General features: G+C 43.5%; 1 protein-coding gene, 1 long non-coding RNA gene and 1 gene segment (V, D, J or C); 2 read left to right on the plus strand and 1 right to left on the minus strand.

The window, feature by feature from the left end:
- Positions 1–4,914: 4,914 nt before the first annotated feature.
- On the minus strand, positions 4,915–6,977 carry LOC120715500. The segment is given in 2 exon segments: positions 4,915–6,559; positions 6,681–6,977. Coding segments are annotated over 2 exon segments (429 nt in total).
- Positions 6,978–10,020: 3,043 nt separating this feature from the next.
- Positions 10,021–12,345, plus strand: LOC120715516. The gene is made up of 2 exons (XR_005691649.1): positions 10,021–11,716; positions 11,793–12,345. It is a non-coding gene; the product is annotated as an uncharacterized LOC120715516 (long non-coding RNA).
- Positions 12,346–17,897: 5,552 nt separating this feature from the next.
- Positions 17,898–23,987, plus strand: part of LOC120715466 (zinc finger and SCAN domain-containing protein 2-like) — a 35,832-nt gene continuing 29,742 nt past the window's right edge. The window contains exons 1-2 of the mRNA XM_040002476.1: positions 17,898–18,336; positions 19,124–19,411. Coding sequence (XP_039858410.1) covers positions 18,165–18,336; positions 19,124–19,411 — 460 coding nt within the window. The 5' untranslated portion in view covers positions 17,898–18,164. The remainder of the gene's footprint in view (positions 18,337–19,123; positions 19,412–23,987) is intronic.

Genomic DNA, 23,987 nt, shown 5'->3' on the forward strand with positions numbered 1-23,987 from the left:
AACATATTTGTAATGTTTATAAACAGTATATGAATTATCCCTGAACCCTGAAACCATACCTCTGAACCTTTGAGGAAGGCTGTAAGAGCCTAGAAGATGCATTCTTGCTAGACTTTTGGGAAAAGAATCAGTTCATTGTCAATATTAGGAAATCACAGGTAGGAAGGCTTGGCTGTGCAACAACATAAATAAAAATTAAAATGTATACAAACAACACAATGTCCAATCAAATGACTCACAGATTCAAAGCAATATCCATGCCAAAAAAGTGGAGAACATTTTTCAAAGTGGTGATTTTACACTTCATATGAGGACTCACACAGAGAGACGTTACCCCTGCAACACGTGTGAGAAAATATTTAAAGACATGTGCACATGTACACACATGAAAAAAATACTAAAAGACTTTGGCCAAACATATTTAAAGTTTCTGATTAATTCTATCATTTAAAACATTTAAAGGTATAAAAGCACATGAAATCTCACCCCTGCAAAACCTGTCAGAAAAGATTTAAAGACTTTAAAACAGTGAAATGTCAAATGAGCACTTAAATGTTTAAAGATGCATGTTGGTCAAATGTTACATTTTTAACTGTTGATTTTACTGATAATATGATGTTCACACAGGTGAGAAACCTTATCCCTGCAACACCAGTGAGAAATGTTTTAATGTTTTTCAATTCAGTTTTATTTATATAGCAGCAGTTCACAACCGTCGTCCCAAAGATCTTATATTGTAAGGTAAAGAACAGAAGGAAACCACAACAAGCAAACAACCCCTATTATCAAACACTAACAATGGAAAGAAAATCTCCCTTTTAACAGGGAGAAAAACTCCGGCAGAACCAGGATCAGGGAGGGGCAGCCGTAATGGTTTGGGGTGAGGGGAGGAAGACAGGATAAAGACATGCTGTGGAAGAGAGACAGAGATTAATAACAACAAATGATTAAATGCAGAGAGGTGTATAAAAACATAGTGAGTGAAGAAGAAACACTCAGTGCATCATGGGAATCCCCCGACAGCCTACACCTATTGCAGCATAACTAAGGGAGGATTCAGGGTCACCTGGTCCAGCCCTAACTATATGCTTTAGCAAAAAGGAAAGTTTGAAGCCTAATCTTGAAAGTAGAGATAGTGTCTGTCTCCTGAATCCAAACTGGAAGCTGGTTCCACAGAAGAGGGAAAGCACGTGAGTTAAGGACATGTATTTATTTTAGGTTACAGTTCATGTAATGCACTGCCCAAAGTAGTCTTATCAGTTAAAACGGAAAAGAAAGGTAACTGTGGTCTTCAAATTGATTCTATCCAGGTAGAGAAAACATGGGATGCATGTTTGACCATTAAAAACATGGTGGATCTCAAAATATATCAGTGAGCAACATGATCTGGACGACAAACAAGGTAACAAACAGCCACACTCTCACTTCTGACACACAATGAAAGGAACAACTCAGCTATATCTGGAAGAAACAACTGCATCAGTCAGACAGCTGCAGAATAGGATCAAATGGAACAGAAAATATTTGCCCACATGAATCACAATACACAGGACTTCACTAATTCCCTGGTTTTAGGGCACAACACATGAACTAGTTTTTCAGCGTCACTCTGGGACAGGATATTTCTAATTTTAGAGATGTTGCACAAATGGAAGAAAGCAGTCTTACATATTTGTTTAATATGCACATTGATGGACATATCCTACTCAAGAACAACTCCAGGATTGCTCACAGTGTTACTGGAGGCCAAGTTAAATTCATTCCAGAGTAATAATCTGGCTAGACAACATCTTTCCAAGAATTTCAGGGCCAGGTACAATAACCTCCATTGTTAATTAATATAAAATCTGTAAAAATAAATGATTGCTCATATGGATGAACTACTAAAAAACCGTACTCCTGGAAAGATCTCAGAGAAAATCTGTAAAAGCAAACTCCATACCACACCAGTGACAAGAAATATACATGTATCAAAGCATCAAAACATCAGATCTCAACGATTTAAGATTAGTGTGAAGCAGCATTCTTGCGAAAAATTGGAAAAGTTTCATTGATTGGTGATTTGATTGTTCATTTTAACACTCACATGTGTGAAACTTTACTCTGGGAACACCTGTGAAAAAAGGTTTAAATGCATAAAAACAGTAAAGCATTCACATCAGATATCAAAGACACATTATTGCCAAAGCAATGAGTTAAACACCTACATGACACACAGGGAAGAGAAACCCTAACCCTGCAACACTGGTCAGAAAAGAGGATGATCTGATATCCTCGTGTTGGTGTTGTTCCCAGATCATCATACTAAATGTTGTTCCAGGATCAACATTGCAATTGACCAATCAGAATGTTGTGACGTCATACTTTTGCGACTTCGGGAAAAACCGGCGTAAAACAAAAACTGTACTAGGCGTGGTTTGCCAAAACACCGAAAAAAACTGTACCCACTAAGCTTGTTCTGTTGACAACCGCCTCTTGGTCCGCCCGCATTCAAGGCGGGACCCACGGATTCTACCCTAACCCCTAACCGTTAACCTTCTAATTAACACAGTCATAACGCAGAACTGCATCACATTGTTTCTTTGCCCTACAACATTGCCGAATAATTTCATAAATGACACGAAATGGGCTTGCGCTGTGCCTAAGTGGGGAAAATTATTTCCGCAACAGTAAAGTTAAATAACCTATCCCACAAAAGTCAAATAAAAGAGCTCACATATATTATAGGACCTTCTTCCTGTACCACGTATGTCTGAAATTATTTCAACCATTTCCCACTTCCACTCAAAGTCCACGTTTTAGTATCCTGATACGTTACTCGGTATCCTTGATGTTAGTGACTTAGTTAAGAAAAATTAAAGTCATCGACCGAGTGAATATTTTATTTTCCTTAGAGCTAAGCAGTGCCCAAAGCAGTGAACAAAGGCTTCTAATCAACCCTTATGTCCCATGACAAAAAAGCTAAACAAGGAGGACGTCTGAAGGACGATGGTTCTCAGGTGGAAATGGATGGGGTGCGAAGAGTTGCTGCCAAGAGTGCAGAGGTTTCAGTATCCCCAGGTCTTGCTCCTGAGTGGCAGAAATGAGCTTACTTAACTTGGACATCAGGTGAGTGACCTCCTGTGATTAATTTATGTTGTGTTTTGTGTCCCACAAATTTCTTTTGAATTTATTTTAACGACAGACTTTGTGTGAAAGTAAACTGTTAGTCTTCAGTTTTAGTCTTTTTTTCCACAGCTCTGAACAGTGGAGCTGAAAGTTGTAATTTCAAGTTTCCCCTGGACATCAGCAGCTTTTTCACTTGTTTTCAGTCTCGTCCTCGGGCCTGACCATTTTCAGAGAATTGCTCTTTGTTTGTTAAACCTCTTAAAGATGCCACACGACTCAGTGAAACACTAGAAAGGTTCTTAATTCAAGGGATGAACTCAAGATTTGTTTTTACACATAACAGACAACTTGGCAAAGAATTACTTTTAAATTGTATCTTTAGGCACTTTGTTGCAAGCAAAAACACATGATTTCTCCCCATATGTACTACACTACTGTTTACTTTATTTTGATTTATGTTGGTAAATTTTAATAAATTGCAATACATTAAAATTCCTGGCAAAATATAAAAAAGAGGCTCCAAAAAGTTGATTCTGTTCATCTGGGTTTTGTGGGAGAAACGTTTCATCATCATCAGGTGACGTCTTCAGTCTCAGCTGACCGCAGGTTTCAATAAATAAATAAATAAACAGGACATTTGCATAATGACTGAAACCAGCCCACTGAGGGAACAATGGGCTGGGAGGTCAGTTCATCATGATTATGCAAATTCTCATGACCATTGATCAGTGGTTGTTGATCAATGTCCATGAGTCCCATTCACAGAGAGTTGGGGAATGGCTGCAATCACAGCATTGTAAGATGGCGACAGACGTACCCTTAGGCCCCTCCTCCATTCAGAGATGGTCTTTCCCTCCTTGACTCCGCCCTCAAACCAGCGTCCCTCCCTGTCCAGGATGTTACATCCTCATCATTGAAAGAGTGTCCACTGGCCTGTAGGTGTGAACAGACTGAGCTCATTTGCAGACTTTTAGGAGTGATCCGGTTTTGTCGGCATGTGAGGCTGAATCTCAGGTGAACAGAATCAACTTTTTGGAGATTTACTTTCCTGGATGATTGAGAATGCATCAAGACGAAGAGTGTGTGCGTGTGTGTGTTGTGTGTTTTATAGATCAAAGAAAATGTAATGGATATACACTTACATAGAAATGTATTGCTCTGCTTATTAGTTCAAACCTCTCACTAATTCCTATTAGTATGGTGACACCTGGTGGGATTAACTGGATATGACAACTACTCGCTGATGAGTCTGTTACTACTTATAAGAATTCTCCAAATAAGACCAAAAATCATTACATAATCTTTGCATCTTGAGTCTAAAATCAACCAGAACAAAAACACAAGGAAACTTGTTGCTCGTTATTGTTTCTTTACCCTAAATATGGTCCGACTCGAATAATCTTCATCATTTATGCACAACTGAGGCACCACAGTGACTCTGAAAAAAGAGGAGTATGAAAACTGTGATGATTGTAGTTTTTATTTCTCATTGTTCCTCTTACCTACATTCTTTAATTGTGAAGATGAGTTTTTGTGAAGGGTTTAAATATATAAATATGTTATTCTGGTGATTTTGCTGAACCTCAGTGAATATCTAATATCACACATGAATATCTGGTCCCAAAACAGTCATAGTCAGTCATATTTTAACTTCCCTCACAGAAAGTGTTGACACTGAATTATAAACTGCAGATCTCCTTATAAATAGATGATTAATCCTTAATTCATCTTTCAGAGAGCAGGGAGATTTTTTTATTAGAATTTTTAAAAACTGTGTTTTGGAGAAAAACATCTACTTTGACAAAATATTATGTCCTGTTTTACCTGAAACATGAAAACATTACAGCCATAATGATTTGCATATAGTTTACTGAAAGTGAAACTATATGTTCATGTATAGAAGTGTACTTTGTACTGTCCTCACTGCTATATTGTGAATAAAACATACTTGTGTACTTAATAATTAGATCTATAATAATCAATGACAATCTAACATTAGGTTAACACACCTGGTTGGAAATCACTCTGCACACTAAACCTGTGATCTCACACAAAAAAAACCCAAAATGGCTGAAAGTGTTCAAACATTAGGAACAAGCAGAGACGTCTGCTTCCAAATGCAAACATGCATCATGTCAGATTGTTTCTCCTGGAGTTCTGCACCAAACTGTCCCTGCTGGATCTCCTCCCTCTGGAAGCTCCTCACGCCTCTTGAACAAAGATGGATGAAAATGTGACCTCTGACCTCAGTTAAGCCTCGGGAGCAAGTTCGAGTCAAACTTCAGATACACAGTGACCTCTAGTGGCAGTTGAGTGACGGCACAGCAGCTGCGGTTTCTGAACGCAGGTTTAACAGGTTTGGACTCACTTTAAATGAACGAAACAGTTCAGACGTGCAGGAAAGCTTTTCTCCAAAGTCTCTGCAACGGTTTTTAGAACAATAACTTCCACCGTCATAGCAAAGATCAAACTTTTGGTAGGTCTCTGGATGTCAGGTGCCCGAGATGAAAGTGAACTTTCATGTATTACACATTAGCTAACAAGCAAAAGGTCCACAGTCTGAGGAAAGGCATGAAACCTCAGACACGTGGAACGACTCGCTGTGGGATCACTTCTCAATCAGGGAGCAGGTGAGAGCAGCTTCTCCACACCAACTCATAAAACCCACCATAAAGTACCACAACGTGTGCTGGCACAATGAATGATTATTACTGAAAATGATCTTTAAAGTCATCCATCATTTACAGCTGGAATGTAAAGTTGCATTTAGAAGAAGAATTGTATTTTATCTGAGGCTCTTTGCTCCTCTGCTGGAACACAGATCAAGCAGCAACACATTAAACTGATGGTTTGTGATGGGAGCAGCTGAACATTTGTTTCCGAGATAAAACTGTTTTAATTTTGAGACTGAAATCAAGCCCACTGAGGTGGATGTTCCACACACGGGCTACATTTACCAGTGGGCAGGTGTAAACCGTGTGTTCTTTAACACAGCCGTATCTCGTGATGAAAAATCTACACTGTCTCCTAACAAACTGCAGTGGTTTAACAGTGTGTGGCTCCCTCTAGTGGATGTTGTGGAGTATTCTGTTGTCTTTGCTCCAAAGGTTTTTGTACAGAGTTTTGCTGTTTCCTGTCACTGTGGGCCGCAGAGCACAGTAGTACACAGCAGAGTCAGACAGCTGAAGCTTCTGGATCTTCAGAGGAGCTGATGTCTTGTTGAGCTCAGCATCAAATCTGTCCTTCGGGAACTCTTGAGCATTCTCTTCAGCTCCCGTACTGTCTCGCCTTAAAACATACTTTGGAAAGTTGTTCACATCTTGTTTGTACCAGAACAAATATGTAGCATATGTAGAAGTTGTTTCATATTTGCAGTGAAGTGTAACTGTGTCTCCTTCAGCAGCAATGACATCTCCTTGTTCCTGGATCACTTTGTCTTCTCCTTTACACTCTGAGGAAGAACAGAACATGCAGAGGAAGAGATGGATCAATAAACATGATTAAAAACTCACCATTAATCAGACTCACACATTTATTTAAGCAGAGGAAACATGTTGATGTTTGTATCTCACCAAAGAAAAGAGCAGCAAGAATAATCCACAGCCAATGTTCCATCTGTACAACAAGGTTTAAATCAACAGGAGAAACTAGCTGATGTTCAACATTCAGTCTGAGAATTGTTCTCTTCACAGCAGCACTTATTATTGACACAATGGTTGAACACAGTGCAGAAGGAGAGCCCCGCCTACTGGATGATGTCGCCCTCTGTCTCCTCTTTGAGTCTGACTTCTCTCACTTCCTCTTCCTCCTGGTTCACAGACTGTTAGCAGCATTTGAATCCCTGTGAGGAGGGAGGATGGAGCACTTTGCACTGTGTGCAAGGACAACGAGCCAAATGTTCTACAAACATAATCTCAGAGACATGCACAGGACACCGGAGAGGACACAGGTAGAGACGACAGAAACACTAAAGACTCAAACCCTAAGAACTAATACGCAACAGAAGAAACTAGAAAATAATAACAATAAACTCAAAACACTGAGACAGCAACCCAGGACCACAGTGTAAATATGCACTGTATGTGACGTTGCAGGTCACTAAACGGGACAGTTGGCAGCTCTACAGGTGGGGAACCCACATCAGGTGTAGCAGTGCAGCACGGACTAAAGAAAATATTAAAATAAATAGAATAACTGAGACTGTGAGCTTCAGCAGGTGTGTTTGCTTTGTGTACAGATGAGCTGCTGCTCTTTGTGCAGACGGGCTTTGAAGCAGCCTGGCGTCATCTGCAGGGGTTTAATGAGGCGAACCACAGAGGGGTTCATGCGTCATGTCAGAGCGCTCTGTCCACACATTCATCAACATGTGTCCTGCTGCCTTCAGGTGTCTGCAGGGCTTCAGTGTGACAGAAATGAAGTGCAAACTGAGTCGCTGTCTGTGTGTGTGGGTGTTACTGTGGGTTTGTAAGGACTCTGATGCTTCGCTCCTTCAGGGCTCTGCTTTGCCGTGTCTGTGCTGCTGCTCCTGACTTTAAACCAGAGGCTGATGTTCATGCATTATACCAGAGGACGAGGTGAGAACATTGTTGCTGAGGCCACAAGAACTGATTATGTTAACGACTTAATGTTGTTTTATCCTTCAAACATTTTTCAATTTGATTCAAACTACAGACTCTTATGTTTCCTCACAATCCAGAGCAGTTTAACAGTGTAACAAAACTGCTCAAAGAAGTCCTGCCATTAATTAATGCTTCGATCTTAAACATGATCAACCTATCTCTAATAATCAGCTATGTACCACAGACCTTCAAGCTAGCTGTAGTTAAACCTTTACTCAAAAAGCATCTCTAGACCCAGCAGTCTTAGCTAATTATAGGCCAATCTCCAACCTTCCTTTCATATCAAAAATCTTTGAAAGAGTAGTTGTCAAACAGCTAACAGATCATCTGCAGAGGCTTATTTGAAGAGTTTCAGTCAGGTTTCAGAGCTCATCACAGCACAGAAACAGCTTTAGTGAAGGTTACAAATGATCTTCTTATGGCCTCTGACAGTGGACTCATCTCTGTGCTTGTCCTCCTAGACCTCAGTGCAGCGTTCGATACTGTCGACCATAATATCCTATTAGAGCGATTAGAACATGCTGTAGGTATTACAGGTACTGTGCTGCAGTGGTTTGTATCATATCTATCTAATAGACTCCAGTTTGTGCATGTAAATGGAGAGTCCTCTTCACACACTGAGGTTAATTATGGAGTTCCACAGGGTTCAGTGCTAGGACCAATTCTGTTTACATTATACATGCTTCCCTTAGGCAGCATCATTAGAAGACATAGCATACATTTACACTGCTATGCAGATGACACCCAGCTCTATCTGTCCATGAAGCCAGATAACACACACCAATGAGTTAAACTGCAGGAATGTCTTAAAGACATAAAGACCTGGATGGCCGCTAACTTTCTGCTTCTTAATTCAGATCAAACTGAGGTTATTGTACTCGGCCCTGAAAAGCTTAGAAATATGGTATCTAAGCAGATTCTTACTCTGGATGGCATTACCTTGGCCTCCAGTAACGCTGTGAGGAACCTTGGAGTCATTTTTGACCAGGACATGTCCTTCAACGCACATATTAAACAAATATGTAAGACTGCTTTCTTCCATTTGTGCAACATCTCTAAAATTAGAAATATCCTGTCTCAGAGTGATGCTGAAAAACTAGTTCATGCATTTATTACTTCCAGGCTGGACGACTGTAATTCATTATTATCAGGAAGTCCTAAAAACTCCCTGAAAAGCCTTCAGCTAATCCAAAATGCTGCAGCAAGAGTCCTGACAGGGACTAGAAAGAGAGAGCAGATTTCTCCTGTTTTGGCTTCCTGTTAAATCCAGAATTCAAAATCCTGCTCCTCACATACAAGGTCTTAAATAATCAGGCCCCATCTTATCTTAATGACCTTGTAGTACCATATCACCCTATTAGAGCACTTCGCTCTCGCTCTGCAGGCCTACTTGTTGTTCCTAGAGTATTTAAAGTAGAATGGGAGGCAGAGCCTTCAGTTTTCAGGCCCCTCTTCTGTGGAACCAGCTTCCAGTTTGGATTCAGGAGACAGACACTATCTCTACTTTCAAGATTAGGCTTCAAACTTTCCTCTTTGCTAAAGCATATAGTTAGGGCTGGACCAGGTGACCCTGAATCCTCCCTTAGTTATGCTGCAATAGATGTAGGCTGCCGGGGATTCCCATGATGCATTGAGTTTTTCCTTTCCAGTCACCTTTCTCACTCACTATGTGTTAACAGACCTCTCTGCATTGAATCATATCTGTTATTAACCTCTGGCTCTCTTCCACAGCATGTCTTTATCCCTGTCTTCCTTCTCTCACCCCAACCGGTCGCAGCAGATGGCCCCGCCCCTCCCTGAGCCTGGTTCTGCTGGAGGTTTCTTCCTGTTAAAAGGGAGTTTTTCCTTCCCACTGTTGCCAAAGTGCTTGCTCATAGGGGGTCATATGATTGTTGGGGTTTTTTCTCTGTATCTATGAAGCGCCTTGAGGCGACTTATTTTGTGATTTGGCGCTATATAAATAAAATAGAATAGAATTGAATTGAATTGTGTGGCTCCCTCTAGTGGATGTTGTGGAGTATTCTGTTGTCTTTGCTCCAAAGGTTTTTGTACAGAGTTTTGCTGTTTCCTGTCACTGTGGGCTGCAGAGCACAGTAGTACACAGCAGAGTCTGTAACTGCAGCAGAGGAGATCTGAAGGTCCAGACGCTTTTTTCCAGACAGTTTTGTGGAGAATCTTGCAGCTGATTTCAGAAACTCTGACTTTCTTGAAATATTCATCCCTGATATGTGGATCAGGAACTCTGGCGGTTTCCCTGGATATTGTCGATACCAGAAGAAATTATCATTGAGATCTGTATCTTGGGAATAAGTGTAGGACAGAGTGAGAGTGTTTCCTTCTACAGTGGACTCTTCATCCTTGACTGCAGTGAGTTGATCACAGCTGACACCTAAAGGAAGAGATAAATGTTGTTAAAGACGATGTTAAACTGTGAGCGCCTGTTCCAGTGATTTCTAGCAAACAGATCCTTTAAAGACATTTCTTCTTCCTGCTTTAACCGACCTGTTAGTGTGATCACAAACAAAGGAAACATGAGCCAGTAATGCAGTGACAGCATCTTCCACACACTATCTGTTCTGTATGCTTCACATATTGAATGTATCTGACAGTGGGAGTCCTTTTCTGCTCTGTGACAGTGTTGCTCCTCCTTCAGCCTCTTCCTCCTCCTTCAGCCTCTTCCTCCTCTCATATCTCTGCATGTTCAGTCTTATCTTCATTTAGCTGCAGAAAGTTGTTGTTCATTGAGTTGTGTTGTGACTTGTGCACTGAGACAGAGAGGGCAGCATTTAAAGCATTCAACAGAAAACCCTTCACCAAACTTTCAATCTTGCATTTTTTAAACATTTGTCCTGAAGCTCTCAGTGTGGCTGTTGTTCTTAAAATGTCCTTCAGCTTTAATACATTAAAACATTTTATTTAGAGACATCCTGAAAATAAGAACATTACAAACATTTCCTAAACTTTGTCTGAACCCGTCTGAAGGCTGACAGTCAGTACTGATTTTCAACCTTGTCTTTTGTACAGAGCATTTTTCAGAATCTTTTACTAACATGAGGTGAAACATTTCGAGCTTCATAGCGTCAGTTTTGATGAGAATCCACAGTCTCGATCTAACAGAATACCACCTACACTAGACTGATCAATGTGTGGTCGTAAGTAAAGCCTCGGTTGTGAAGTCCATCATCTCAGTCTGCTGTATGAGTCCAGAAAAATCTTCAGCTTTGACAGAAACTGTTGTACACTTTGTTATCGAGCTGCTCTCCAGGCTGATGCGTTCAGTTAGTCTGACTGATGAACTTTATAACCTGTGGATTTAAAAGCGACGCAGACATTGCGGGCTGTACAGGGCGGAACAAAAAGCAACTGTCCTCTGCAGGAAGCTTTATGTGTGACAGCAGGCGGAAGTAACGAAAGAAAAGCCGGAAGTGTTTGTTTCCTGCGTGAGGAGTGAGCAGGGAGGCTTTTCTGTTGGAAAAGGCTTAATTTAGAGTTCTGCGTTGAATATTTTAAAAATCTGCGACACCGTCTGTGGAAGCTCACACCTGTGCGGCTGAAAGCGGAGTAATATCTCCGAGTAAGAGCGCAATTTAGCGCGGAAGCATACATCGATCGTGAGCTGAGCAACGATGCCTTCAGTTCAGTATCTGAGAGAGTTTATCAACGAGCGACTAACTGCTGCTGCTGAATAAATATTCTTGGAGTTTGAAAAAACGATTGGAGATGTGAGCTAACAAAGAGCAAACAGAGGACAGGACTGCGCTGCGCTCCATGCAAACAGCATGTAACCCATGTGAAATACAGGGCTGCAAAATCCCTTTTTGTAATCTAAGGCTATAGCCTGTTATTGTCACAAGGGGGCGCTGTGATGCAGTCTTGTGTTCTGACGACCTTGCGTCTAGTGCGCAGGAAGTATTACCTCTCTCTTCCTGTGAGATCTTCTCTCTGATGGCGGTCAAGTACGTGTCGGAGCGCATGGAAAAAGTATCTTGGTATGCAATACTGCAACCCGGTTAATGAGACCAGATTGTTTTACGTATAAATGCTAATAAGGTACTCTTTTATTAGGCCCCGAACTCTGACCACAAAGGGAATAACGTCTGTCAAGTTATTTGTGTCTGAAAATCCCGATTGGTTTTTTTGAACTACTAGAAGAATTCTGGAGAACCACTGACGGCGAGAACAGCCCAAATGAGATCCTGGATGATCGTGAAATGGTGTGGCCAGCAATGCGATCGGATTGTGGGATTTGCCTGAGAAACTGATTCAAGCAACCCTGGATTACAGATAAGCCCTATGCACTACTTTTCCTACCCGGATAATAGGGTTTGCACACTGACAATTCCCCTACAGTACACCTGTTTGGGTTTTCAACGACTTTAAAGGACAATTCAGACTGGACAATTCAAACTTCACAACAGGAACACTTTAATCTGTTTCATTCATTCCAAAGAGCTCTGATACTGTTCAGTATAAATCTTCCATTTAAATGTCTTTATTTTGTTTTGTTTTACATGTATTCACCTTTAAAATGCACTATTAGTGTGCAATTTGGGTTATTGTGTTGTATATGTGTATAAATGGTACTGAGGCAATAAAGGTCCCAGTTATTCACTTCCAAGCCAACTCCTTTTGTGAGTCTCCAAAACAAAACCTCCTCCTGAACCTAGAAAGATGTCTAGGGTCTCTCTTTGAAGTGAGAGTGTACTGGTCCTGAGTAGAGGCGCTACACAAAACGTGGCGAGCCAGCCAGGAGGTTTAATTCCTTTTATTTTGGAAGTTGAGCAACTGTTGCTTTCATGCCTTTTGGGTCAAATCATTACAATTGTCCATGACATTCTGGGTTGGAGCAATAAGACAACATGGATGTAATCCAAAGTGAAGGTATCAAAGTACCTAACTCTGTCCTAGTAGGAGGGTTAACAGGCGATGAGGTTGACAATGAGGTTATTGATTACTTAGGGCAGTTTGGTTCTATTGGAAGAGTAATCAAAGTAACTAGCACAGAGGCACAGTTTAAACACACAGCCATTGTGGAGTTCCAATCAGGTGAACCAATCCAGTTCCTTAAGGATAGCTTGCCTTGCAAAAGACAAAGCCGTAACCCAAGTGTTGTCCATCATATCCAGCTTCTGTCTGCGCTGTATGCTGCAGACAGGGGTTCATGTTTAACCCATTGTTACCTAACTGAACTGAAAGGGCTTGCTAAACTGAGTGGTGCAGATTTTGAGAAGGTTTTACTAGATGAGCTGGCCAGAATGAAGAAGTCCACTGAGAGTGATCCCGCAGTTGGACCAAATGTAACAGTGCCTAATCAGAATCTGCAGCTCACTAGTGACACAGACCAAGATGAACCAGCCATCATAGAGCATCAAAGTCCTCTTAAACTGGGCAGTGATTTAACCCACTTGCCTGAGCATGACTCTCACTCATCCTCTCCAAGTGTAGAAGTGACTCCCTCGCACAGAAAAACCACTATCTACTTACCACCTGAACAGCTCACTACACCTGAAGTACAGAGAGTAGTAGTTGAGCATGTCATTAAGAACAATGAAATGCCTTCTCAAGGTCATGCAAAGCTCAGGCCCTTCTCGGGGAAAACCCCTTGCTCTACTTTCGAAGCTGATTATGATACGTGGCGCAACAATGTTGAATTCCACATGGTACAATTCTAGATTGTACCATATCTGACAAACATATGGTAAGGAAAATAGTTGAGAGCCTTCTTCCACCAGCTGCTAACATTGTAAAGCACCTTGGTCCTAACGCTTCTCCCCATGACTATCTCAGCCTTCTTGACTCAGCGTATGGTACTGTTGATGATGGGGATGAGCTTTTTGCCAAATTCCTGAGCACAAACCAGAACTCAGGTGAAAAGCCTTCTGCCTATTTACAGCGGTTGCAGATAACCCTGAGTGAAGTCATTAAAAGAGGTGGCATCACTACAAATGATTCAGATCGCCAACTGCTTAAACAGTTTTGTAGAGGTTGCTGGAACAACAGCTTGATCACAACCTTGCAGCTTGAGCAGAAGAAGGACAAGCCACCTTCATTTCCAGAGTTGCTCCTCATGCTACGTACCGAGGAGGACCGGCAAGCGGCAAAGTCCAGCCGAATGAAACAGCACTTAGGCATTTCTAAACCTAAGGCACATTTGAACTCCCTTGAAGTAGGAGAGTATGTCACTGATGATACAGACGTATCAGCTGTTAATGATAGGCTAGTGCCTTTTGATGCACATAAGTTAGAAAGGAAACTTGCAAAGCTACAAGCCCAAGTGGCTTCACTGAAAGCATCAGCTATTGACAGTTCAAGCCAGAACTCCGACAAGCCAAATAAGAAAACCAAACCTAAGTTCAAGATTCTTCCTAAAGAGAAATCTGACCCAAGTGAGACTAAGCCCACTAAGAAGCCACGCCCATGGTACTGCTTCAGGTGCGGCGAGGATGGTCATATTGCTCCCTCTTGCAGCAATGAACCAAACCCTGAACTAGTTGAAATGAAACGTAAGGAGTTCAACCAAAAACTACAAGTCTGGGAGGAACAGAATATGTCAGCTTTAAACTAAAATCAGTTTCTGGGGAGGGACTACCAGGAACTGAAAGTAATCATGAACGTCCCAAACCGGAACCTCAGAGCAAAGCATCTTCTCTCTCTCGTGCAGCACGACCCCAGATTAGGTTACCCAAGGGACTTGTAGGACGGTAGGATGGTAGACCTACCTGTGTATGTTGTACAGCCTATGAATGGAGATGGTCCTATTCGAACTCTTCACAGGGATCTCTTACTCCCTTGCGGTGACTTATCTGAAGCTGAGGAAGTTGACCAGGTCAAGCCAAAGAGTTGCAGGCCAAGAACGAGGCGCAGTTAGCCTCTGTTACTGGAGGAGCAATCAGAATCTGAAGATGACTCACCTGTCTATCCTAGGCAGTCTTCTGTCATTCCTGGAAAGTTGGTTCAGGTGTTTGAAATCCCGAAGAGACGACAGCAAACAGGAAAAACAGTACCGGAGGGTAGTTGTATACCAGCTACGCCAGCAGACTGTGTAAACCCTCAGCCTCAGGATGAGCCTTGCAGAGGCAGCTCCCCTTTGCTGCCTGCAGAGCCTGTAGGGGTACCTCCTGAAGTAGCTGAAGGAGAGGAGCCAGATGTTGTGGCTGAGCAACACCCTACTGAAGACGATGTAACTTTACCAACTATGACTAATCAAAAATCAGCTGTGGCTGAAGACAGCATTGATGTACCGTCCATTGATGTAGAGGCTCCTATAGCTATGGAAACCATTGATCTGAAACCACAAACCCCTGAGGTAGCTCTGGAGCATAAGGAAACTGTTGACAGTGCAGAAAAAAATGACCATGTTCGTAAGTCAGAAAGGACACGTCGACCACCAGGGCGCTTCCATTATCCTGAGTTGGGAAATCCCTTAATTTCCTTTGCGCAGAGCCTCATAGAGAGCTTTAACCAAGCACTTTATACGATAGGTGACTATGAGAGTTCATCTGTAGACCACAGCGTGACGCATGAAGGGGCTCATGCTGGGTCAAAGGGGGAGGGTGTAACCCATGTGAAATACAGGGCTGCAAAATCCCTTTTTGTAATCTAAGGCTATAGCCTGTTATTGTCACAAGGGGGCGCTGTGATGCAGTCTTGTGTTCTGACGACCTTGCGTCTAGTGCGCAGGAAGTATTACCTCTCTCTTCCTGTGAGATCTTCTCTCTGATGGCGGTCAAGTACGTGTCGGAGCGCATGTGGCAACTGGGGGTGAGTCACCAAACCCATCGCTTGGCCCTGCTCCAGTTTGGTCGAGTCCCTCCATCAATGGAAACTCTGTGTAAGGCCCAGGTGGACGATAGATGATAGCAAATAAAACAGCTTTCAGGCTTTAAAATGAATGAAAACTCTGTCTGGGTCTCTGGTAGATTAATAAGCTGGTGTGGAAGGCTAGTGCACATGTGTATGATGTAGACGCGTGGGTTTGAGCTCTCCATACAACACAAGATAAAACCATTCAGGAGCTTAAATAATCAACTGGTTCCTTTGGCTTAATCGTTGCCCTGCACATCTCAAACTGCTAAAGAAAGCCTTGAACTTGGGCGAGAATAAGACCATCGACAGATACATTAGCAGCGCTAAGGTTAGCGAGCTTGGTGCTAATGATAGCTGCGCTAGCAGGGCTTTGGCTGAGCCTAAAGTTGTCACCACAGATGACAAGATTGAAATGTAGGACATGTGCCAGGAAATATGTAAGACAACATCTGAATCAATCATGGAGAGACCTGATGAACGGTTTGATGCTTTTGAGGCCAAGTTCCAGTCGGTGCTATCCGTACAGACTGACTTACAGAACCGCATGGAAGGTCATGAATTAGCTGCCAACGTCCTATATTTGGAATGGCAAGAGGGCAGAAATCCAAGAGAGACGCAGGGCTGGGCCTGCCAATTTTCAGACATTACTCCTGAGCTTCTAATATTTTAATTAAAACAAACCGTTAGAATCTTGAATCAGAGGAGAAGATTTCTGGAACTGCCAGACACACCTGTACAGATGTGTTTTAATCATGATTTTATGCCTCCTTGGCAAGATAAGAAGTATCATGACTGGAGAGAAAAGGGTTTAGTGTCTATTGAGGATTTGTATGTTGATAACACATTTTCTTCTTTTGTCAACTAAAAGGGAAATATAATCTGCCACATTCACATTTATATAGATATCTGCAGGTCAGGCATTACATCCAGTCCAAGTTTAAAGATTTTGCAACTCTACCGTCAGAACATGGCATCTACAAAATACTCAAGACCTGATTCCAGACATCATATCACCAAAATTGTACAGTTATTTGGTAATTCTGTTGTGGTGCATACAGCTGGGATTAGGCAGGCTTGGGAGAATAAATCGGGGATGAAGGTGCCTGAATCTATGTGGAGTAAGTGTCTGCCTTTCGTTCTTCTCCCTCATTAACAGGCTTTTGGTCTAAAATGTTTGACTGGTATTCTGAGGCATATATGAAGCCTGCACAGCCTGAACTTGTAATTTTTGGATGTTCTCTGACGTCTGAGCTACTCCCGTTTAAAGTGCAGCGGCCACTGGAAGTAGGTTTGATGTTTTGCTAGCTTTTGGTACCTGTGGTTTTTGTGAAGTGCATGGTTGTTTGTTTTTGTTTGTTTTGGGGTTTGTGTTTGTTTTAAATTTTGGAAAAAAATGTTTTAAAAATAAAAAAATATATAAAAAAAACACAATAAGCTGGTGTGGAAGACTGTTAAAACTGCAACTCCTGGTCCCAGAACTGGATTGTCACGTTTCTGTTGTCTTTGTCATCAGTCACATGAGAATCAGAGGTTTAACAGTGTGTGGCTCCCTCTAGTGGATGTTGTGGAGTATTCTGTTTGCTCCAAAGGTTTTTGTACAGAGTTTTGCTGTTTCCTGTCACTGTGGGCTGCAGAGCACAGTAGTACACAGCAGAGTCAGACACTGCAGCAGAGGAGATCTCCAGATTGACTCAATTTCTCTCCTTGTCCAGTGCAGCAGTCAGTCGAGGGTTTGGGGGGGTTGCTCTCACCACAGTAGGCTCACTCGTATCAGTGATGAGGAGAAGGAACTGAGGAGCTGATCCAGGATCCTGTCGATACCACTGGAGATTATCAGCTTTAACTGAATAGTTACAGGACACAGTAACTGTACGGCCGTCTGATGAAAACACTTCAGCACTGCTGGCAGTAATATCATCTTCCAAGCTGTTACCTGCTGATGAAACAACATGTTATATTTACAGCTCTGTTCCACAGTCACATGTCCATCATTGGAAAAACACAGTGAGCTCAAAGAAAATCCAAACTGGATCTGTAACGCTGTAAACATGTCTTTGAATTTCAGGTGTTCCTGTCAGAAACATACGTACCTACGAGAGCTGCAAAGATCCAGATCACAGCCAGTTTTTCCATGTTTCCAGAGGAGAAATGTTGGAAGTGATGTTCACTGGGAGTTAGCTGTGAGTGGTCTGATGTTCACAGCTGGAGTCAGACAGGTTTCTGCAGTCAGGAGGAGGAGCTGCTTTTGTTCTCATGTGATGTTTCCTGTTAAATCCTGATGACAGCTGGTGTGTCTGCAGGAGATCCTGCATAGTTTGTGCTTCGTGCTGCTGTTGAAAGTTAAACAGTCAAACACGGAGCTTGCACAGAGGTCTTTATGGATCTGTTTTCTCTTCTCACGGCAGCTCAGAACATTTTATTTATTTACTGCAACAAACTGACACCTTGAAGAGGAACTAAAGGCAACACTCGTGCTCTGCCGGAACCTCACAGCGTGACACAGGCGGAAGTAAATAAAGGAAAGGCACTAATACCGTCACTGACCCGGGTGTGTTGTTGTGTGAGCGGAGTGTGTGAGCTGAGAGTGTGAGCTGCGGGTGTGAGCTGCGGGTGTGAGCTGCGGCAGCAACGATGCCTTCAGCTCAGTATCTGAGAGAGTTTATCAACGAGCGACTAACTGCTGCTGCTGAACAAATATTCTTGGAGTTTGAAAAAACGATCGTCCAGTACGAGGAAGAGATCGACCGTCAGCGCAGACTGCTGGATATCACCTGGAAACCCCAAATCAAGCTGCACAGGACAGGTGAGTGTCCCTCTGAGGGAGGATCCTGATCACAGCTCTGCGGGACGTTTCTGATTGTGAGGACTTTTTGGAGATGTGAGCTAACAAAGAGCAAACAGAGGACAGGACTGCGCTGCATTCAAACAGCAGGCGCTGAAATCAGCCTGGATTTGAGCTTTTCTCTGACCTGGATCCATCACTCAATCCTGTGAATCGTTTGAAAAACTTTTTGTTTGGCGGTGAAACGTGTGTTTGATGGTGCGTTCAGGTGCACCTTCTAAACTCAGTAATCTAGCCTGAAAAGGTTTTTCCTTGGTTTCCTTTCTTCTTCTGCAGAGCTGTAAAGAGTTCAGTGTTAACGTCATAATAATACGTCTTTTTTATTTCTCCATCAGTGACGTCAGAGTGGTCGCCCGGGCCCTTTGTGATGATGTCACATAAAAGCTAAAGTGGTACACAGCACGTGCACGGTTCCTGTGGTCACATTTACACACGTGTGAGAACAACAAAGTCCACCATGTTGTTGTTCAGAGTCACGGACGCGACTGAAAGAAGTGACACAGAGTTTAATGTGCAGCTCGGCACAGTGACACCTAATATTGAATTTATGAACTGTAGTGGCAGTGCAGTGCTGCTGCTGTGCTGAGGGGGCTTTACCTTCCAGATGTTCGTCTGAATAAATGCAGATCTGAGATCAGTGACTTACAGCTGACTGGACGGCTTCACTCTCACACACGAGCGACGCAGTCATGCTGTAAAGTCCTGTTAATGTTTCTGTGGTTGTGACTTCTTTCTTCTGTCTCTCCAGACGTCCCACAGCAGCAGGTCTGTGAGGAGGAGGAGGAGGAGGAGGTTCTCCCTGAGCAGCAGCTCTGGAACCAGGAGAGGAGCTCCAGTGTGGAGCAGGAGGAACCAGAACCTCCACAGATTAAAGAGGAACAGGAGGAACTGTGCAGCAGTCAGCAGGGAGAGCAGCTGGGACTGAAGGAGGAGCCTGAAGTTCATAATGATCCTGTGCAGTACGAGGAAGAGATCGACCGTCAGCGCAGACTGCTGGATATCACCCGGAAACCCCAAATCAAGCTGCACAGGACAGGTGAGTGTCCCTCTGAGGGAGGATCCTGATCACAGCTCTGCGGGACGTTTCTGATTGTGAGGACTTTTTGGAGATGTGAGCTAACAAAGAGCAAACAGAGGACAGGACTGCGCTGCGCTCCATGCAAACAGCAGCTGGTGGATTTGAGCTTTTCTCTGACCTGGGTCACTCAATCAGTTCCTTTATGTTTGCTGTCAAAGTTGGAAAACATCAAAAGTCGAGCTTCAGAGCACATCATTTATTCCAGATGGAGTTTATACATATAAATATAACGTTTATATAAATGTATGTTTCCTGTTGCACTTGTGAAAGTTGCAAACAAATGTTGGAAACATGAAGTCGCTGTGCAATAATAAAATATCTAATGTGACTGATCTGCAGGCTGTTGCTCGTCCTCAGCGCTGTGATCTACTGCTGTGCTGAGGACTGTTTGAAACCAGTTCCACTTTATCTTCATCTAAACACACCTGTTCTGTCTGTGTGTGAATCAGCAGCTGTTTGTGGAGCTGGAGGGGTTTGTGTAGCTGTACCAGGCCCTATCCTGGAGCCGGGCCTGGAGTGAGTGTCTGGGGGCCACAGCCCATAAAAAGCTGCACGAGGGGCTTTAGGGGTTCAGTTCTTTGTGCCTCGAGCAGTTTCCTCTCTGACCAGTCTGGCCACAGAGGTGAGGAAAGTCACTTCTCTGGTGGACGAGCGATACCAGCAGGATGTAGTCGGGCTTGCCAAAACGCACAGCTCGTGTTATAAAACGAAGCTGCTGGAGACGGGCTGCACTCTGGCCTGGATTTGCCTTCTGTGGCACTCGTATCCCCTCTGTGGGTGTTTCCACACAGGGCTACTTTCCTGTGCCTCTGGGTCGGGGAACAGGTCCCGACTGTTGTTTGGATTTGTGCACTGCATACAGAGCACCCAGCATGTTTCAGTCCTTTACTGTACCCTTTAAAACCCAACAGTTAATGCCTGACTGTGGTCACGCTGAATCCTGATTGGTTGACAAGCTGGCTGAAACAGAGATGGAAAAAGTATGAAAAAACAGAAGATCAACAAAAGGACGAGCTGTGTCTGCAGTGGACATTGTTCACTGCTTTGGACACTCGGTTTGACTTCAGCTCGTTGTATGTTAGAACCTCTCTTCTCTGAGCCTGGCTGATGAAAACAACAGAAGCACAGGAGCCACAGGCTGGGTGCACTTTGGACGCTGCCTCGATGATCTGTGCAGGTAGTCTGTAGCTCCTACGGTCTGCCACCAGGCTGCCAACGGAGAATCACAGCGAGCCCAGGACACAACTATGGGACCATCACTGTGGCCGAGGTCACTAAAGCAGACACACGGTAAGGTTTGAACGAACATATCGACCATCAACGATCGGCTGAGCCTTTCGCGGGCCAACATACGGAGCCATACAGAGCTACTGGGCGGACCACCGTGTGTAGACTTCCCTTGAGTCGGTCTGGCATTCTTCTGTCACAAAGGACACCAGTGACAATTTTAACCAGACTGCATCTGTTCGTGTTCGGACATCGGAGGTGATGAGCCCAGGTAGCAGAAAGAAGCTGCCTCTAACCGTGTTTATCTGTCTCACACACTCAACCAAACAACAAGTGCAAAATCAAAAAAAAGTAAGTTAAAAATTAAAACGTCTCTTCCAGCGAACATTAAAAAATCTCTGATGTAAAGTCTTTTGTGTGATTTGGCGCATTTCAAATAAATAAATGATTGAATAATCGAAAGAGCATCTGTATTAAAACTGAAACAACAGACGGTCAAATATAACCTCCAAACAAAATGTATAAATTCTAAATGGGTGAATCAGTCTGTGCATGATCGCTCCGCCCATCAAAAAGTCACCTGTGCGAGTATATCACCTGTGATTGGTCATTGGACTGACAACTGTCCTGGAAATATTTTCACATATCCCCAAACCTGAATACACGGCCGGGTAGGATGGATGAGAGTCGCCCCTGTGAAGGTTCTCAGTCATCCAGGTCATCGTAGTCAAAGGAGCTTGCAAAGAAAAGCGTCTGGACTTCTTTAAGTTGCTTGAAGACGTTTCACCTCTCATCCGAGAAGCTTCTTCAGTTCTAAGGTCAAATGGTGGAGAGTCCCAGATATAAACCTAGTGGGAGTTTCCCCCCCACAGAGGGACAAAGGACCCCCTGATGATCCTCTAATCGCCTGAGCCAAGGTGTGAAACTGGGTGTGGGTCACAATCAGCCAGAGTTTCAGGTGAGCTCATTGTGAAACCTAACCCCACCCTATCATGCGAATTCCTGAGGTCAGATGGCCCAGGATGTGAGTGGGCGTTAAGGCGTCTGGAGAGGGAACTCAAAACTGGATTATAGATGGCAGAGAGTTGGTGTCGTAAACCCCCGCCTCTGTTCAAAGATGGTCGCTCACAGTGGACATAGATGCTTCTTTCACTCCTCTTTCAAACCATCTGTCCTCTCTGTCCAAAATGTGAACATTGGCATCCTCGAAAGAGTGTCCTTTATCCTTTAGATGCAGATGGACAGCTGAGTCTTGTCCTGTGGAGGTGGCTCTTCTATGTTGTGCCATGCGCTTGTGAAGTGGCTGTTTGGTCTCTCCAGTGTAGAGGTCTGGGCATTCCTCGCTGCACTGTACAGCATACACCACATTGTTAAGTCTGTGTCTTGGCGTTTTGTCTTTCGGGTGAACCAGTTTCTGTCTGAGCGTGTTGCTGGGTCTGAAATGCAATGGGATGTCATGCTTGGAGAAAACTCTCCTGAGTTTCTCTGATACACCGGCTACATAGGGGATGACAATGTTGTTGCGTCTGTCCTTCTTATCCTCCCTCGCTGGTGTCTGGTCTTCTTTTCTGTGCCTCTTTGCTGACTTTAAGAACGCCCATTTAGGATAGCCGCACGTTTTGAGTGCTTCCTTTACATGTGTGTGTTCCTTCTTTTTTCCTTCAGGCTTAGAGGGAACATGTTCTGCCCGGTGGTGTAGGGTCCTAATTACTCCAAGTTTGTGTTCCAGAGGGTGATGGGAGTCAAAGAGGAGATACTGGTCCTCCTTTGACGTCTCAGTTCTTTGTTTTGGACTGGGAGAAGGCAGCAAGCCCTCGGGTGTCCTGTGGGGAGTGTTTTGGGAGTCTGGGATGGACAGTTTGGTCCTTGTGTGAATGCAGGTAGAGCTTGGTTCACACTGTAGTCAGAAAGCAGACCCGCTGCCTCTGCTCAGAACTTTTATGGACACAACTTCAGCTGCAGCCAGAAGGCAGAGCGTTTCTGTTTCTGTGGACTTGGGCTCATTAGACCAGTGTTTTTCAACCTTTTTTGAGTCGTGGCACATTTTCTAGATTAAAAATATCCCATGGCACACCACCAACCAGGCTTGTTCCAAAATGACACACTGTAGCCTGATGCAGTACATATAACGGCAAGTTAGTCCTCAGTGTGAAACCTGGTCCTGACTAGATGAACACAAAGATGATGTTCTGGCAGGAATTGAAGACCCAAATTTAACAAAGTTTTGATGAAGTTTACGATGTGCACAACATCATCCAACACAGGAGCCAGGTCTGCTGGTAAAGTCTTGGCAGCCTCACGGTGCAGAAAACAGTGCGTAACAGTAACATCTGGGTGTTTGCTGCTCCGTCAGGCACTCGTGCAGTTTTCCCACTTCAGTCCTCTTTGTTCAAATATTCGGATGTAACCTGAAAAATTTCCTCTCCTGTTGTTTTCCCTGATGGAGTCTCCATCCACAAAACGCACATTGGCCAAGAGTTGGGAATGTCCACTAATGTCCGTAGACTCATCAAGCTGCGCTGCGAACTTCCCACTCATGCGCATCTTCTCCCAAACCACAGTTTCAATGTCTGCGGACGTGTCGTCGATACGTCTGAGGGCGGGACTTTCTTTAACCGCGTCAGGGCGAGCATCTCATTCACAATGGTATTGCAGGCAGGTAGTAGTAACGTCTCTGCATCTTCACCTTCGTGTTTTTTCTCATTAAAGTTACCTGTTTCTCAGCGAGTTCACGAACAAAATAGCCTGTGTTCTTGTTTGAGGGATGTTTTGTACGGAGATGACGTCAAAGCCTGCTTGGGACCACGGCACTGTTTGAGAGCTTCTCCCCAAACACACCAGAGTCGGTGCAGTCGGATCTCCACTGAAGCTAAATTCAAAGGAAAGATAACTTTCGCTGTATTGCCTCAAACTCACCGTTTTTGCTTTCTTTCGACCATCGCTCGTCTTCTGATTAGAATTTTATCCAGGGTCCAGTTCGGAGCCTGCAGTTCTTCTTTTCAAATATTTATCCATCTTTGTTGTACGTCTTGCAGCTGCCACGTAGCGTGCGCATCAGTAATCCTATTGGCTTAACTCAACAAGGTCATATTGTGCTACCCACTGACGTGAAAGAGTAACTGCTCTACCAGTCACCTCATTGAAAGCACAGATGCCCAGAAATGATTTTATTATTTCCAGTAATTATTAAATGTTTTTTAATTGAAGTTAAATAATTGCTCATAGCACACCTTTGTGCCGCGGCACAGTGGATGGGAAACACTGCATTAGACGGTGACTTTTAGCTTGCGCTGGGGTTGTTCACAGC

Source organism: Simochromis diagramma, unplaced genomic scaffold (genome assembly GCF_900408965.1).
Source record: "Simochromis diagramma unplaced genomic scaffold, fSimDia1.1 OVJJ01000443.1, whole genome shotgun sequence".
Lineage (NCBI taxonomy): Eukaryota > Metazoa > Chordata > Actinopteri > Cichliformes > Cichlidae > Simochromis > Simochromis diagramma.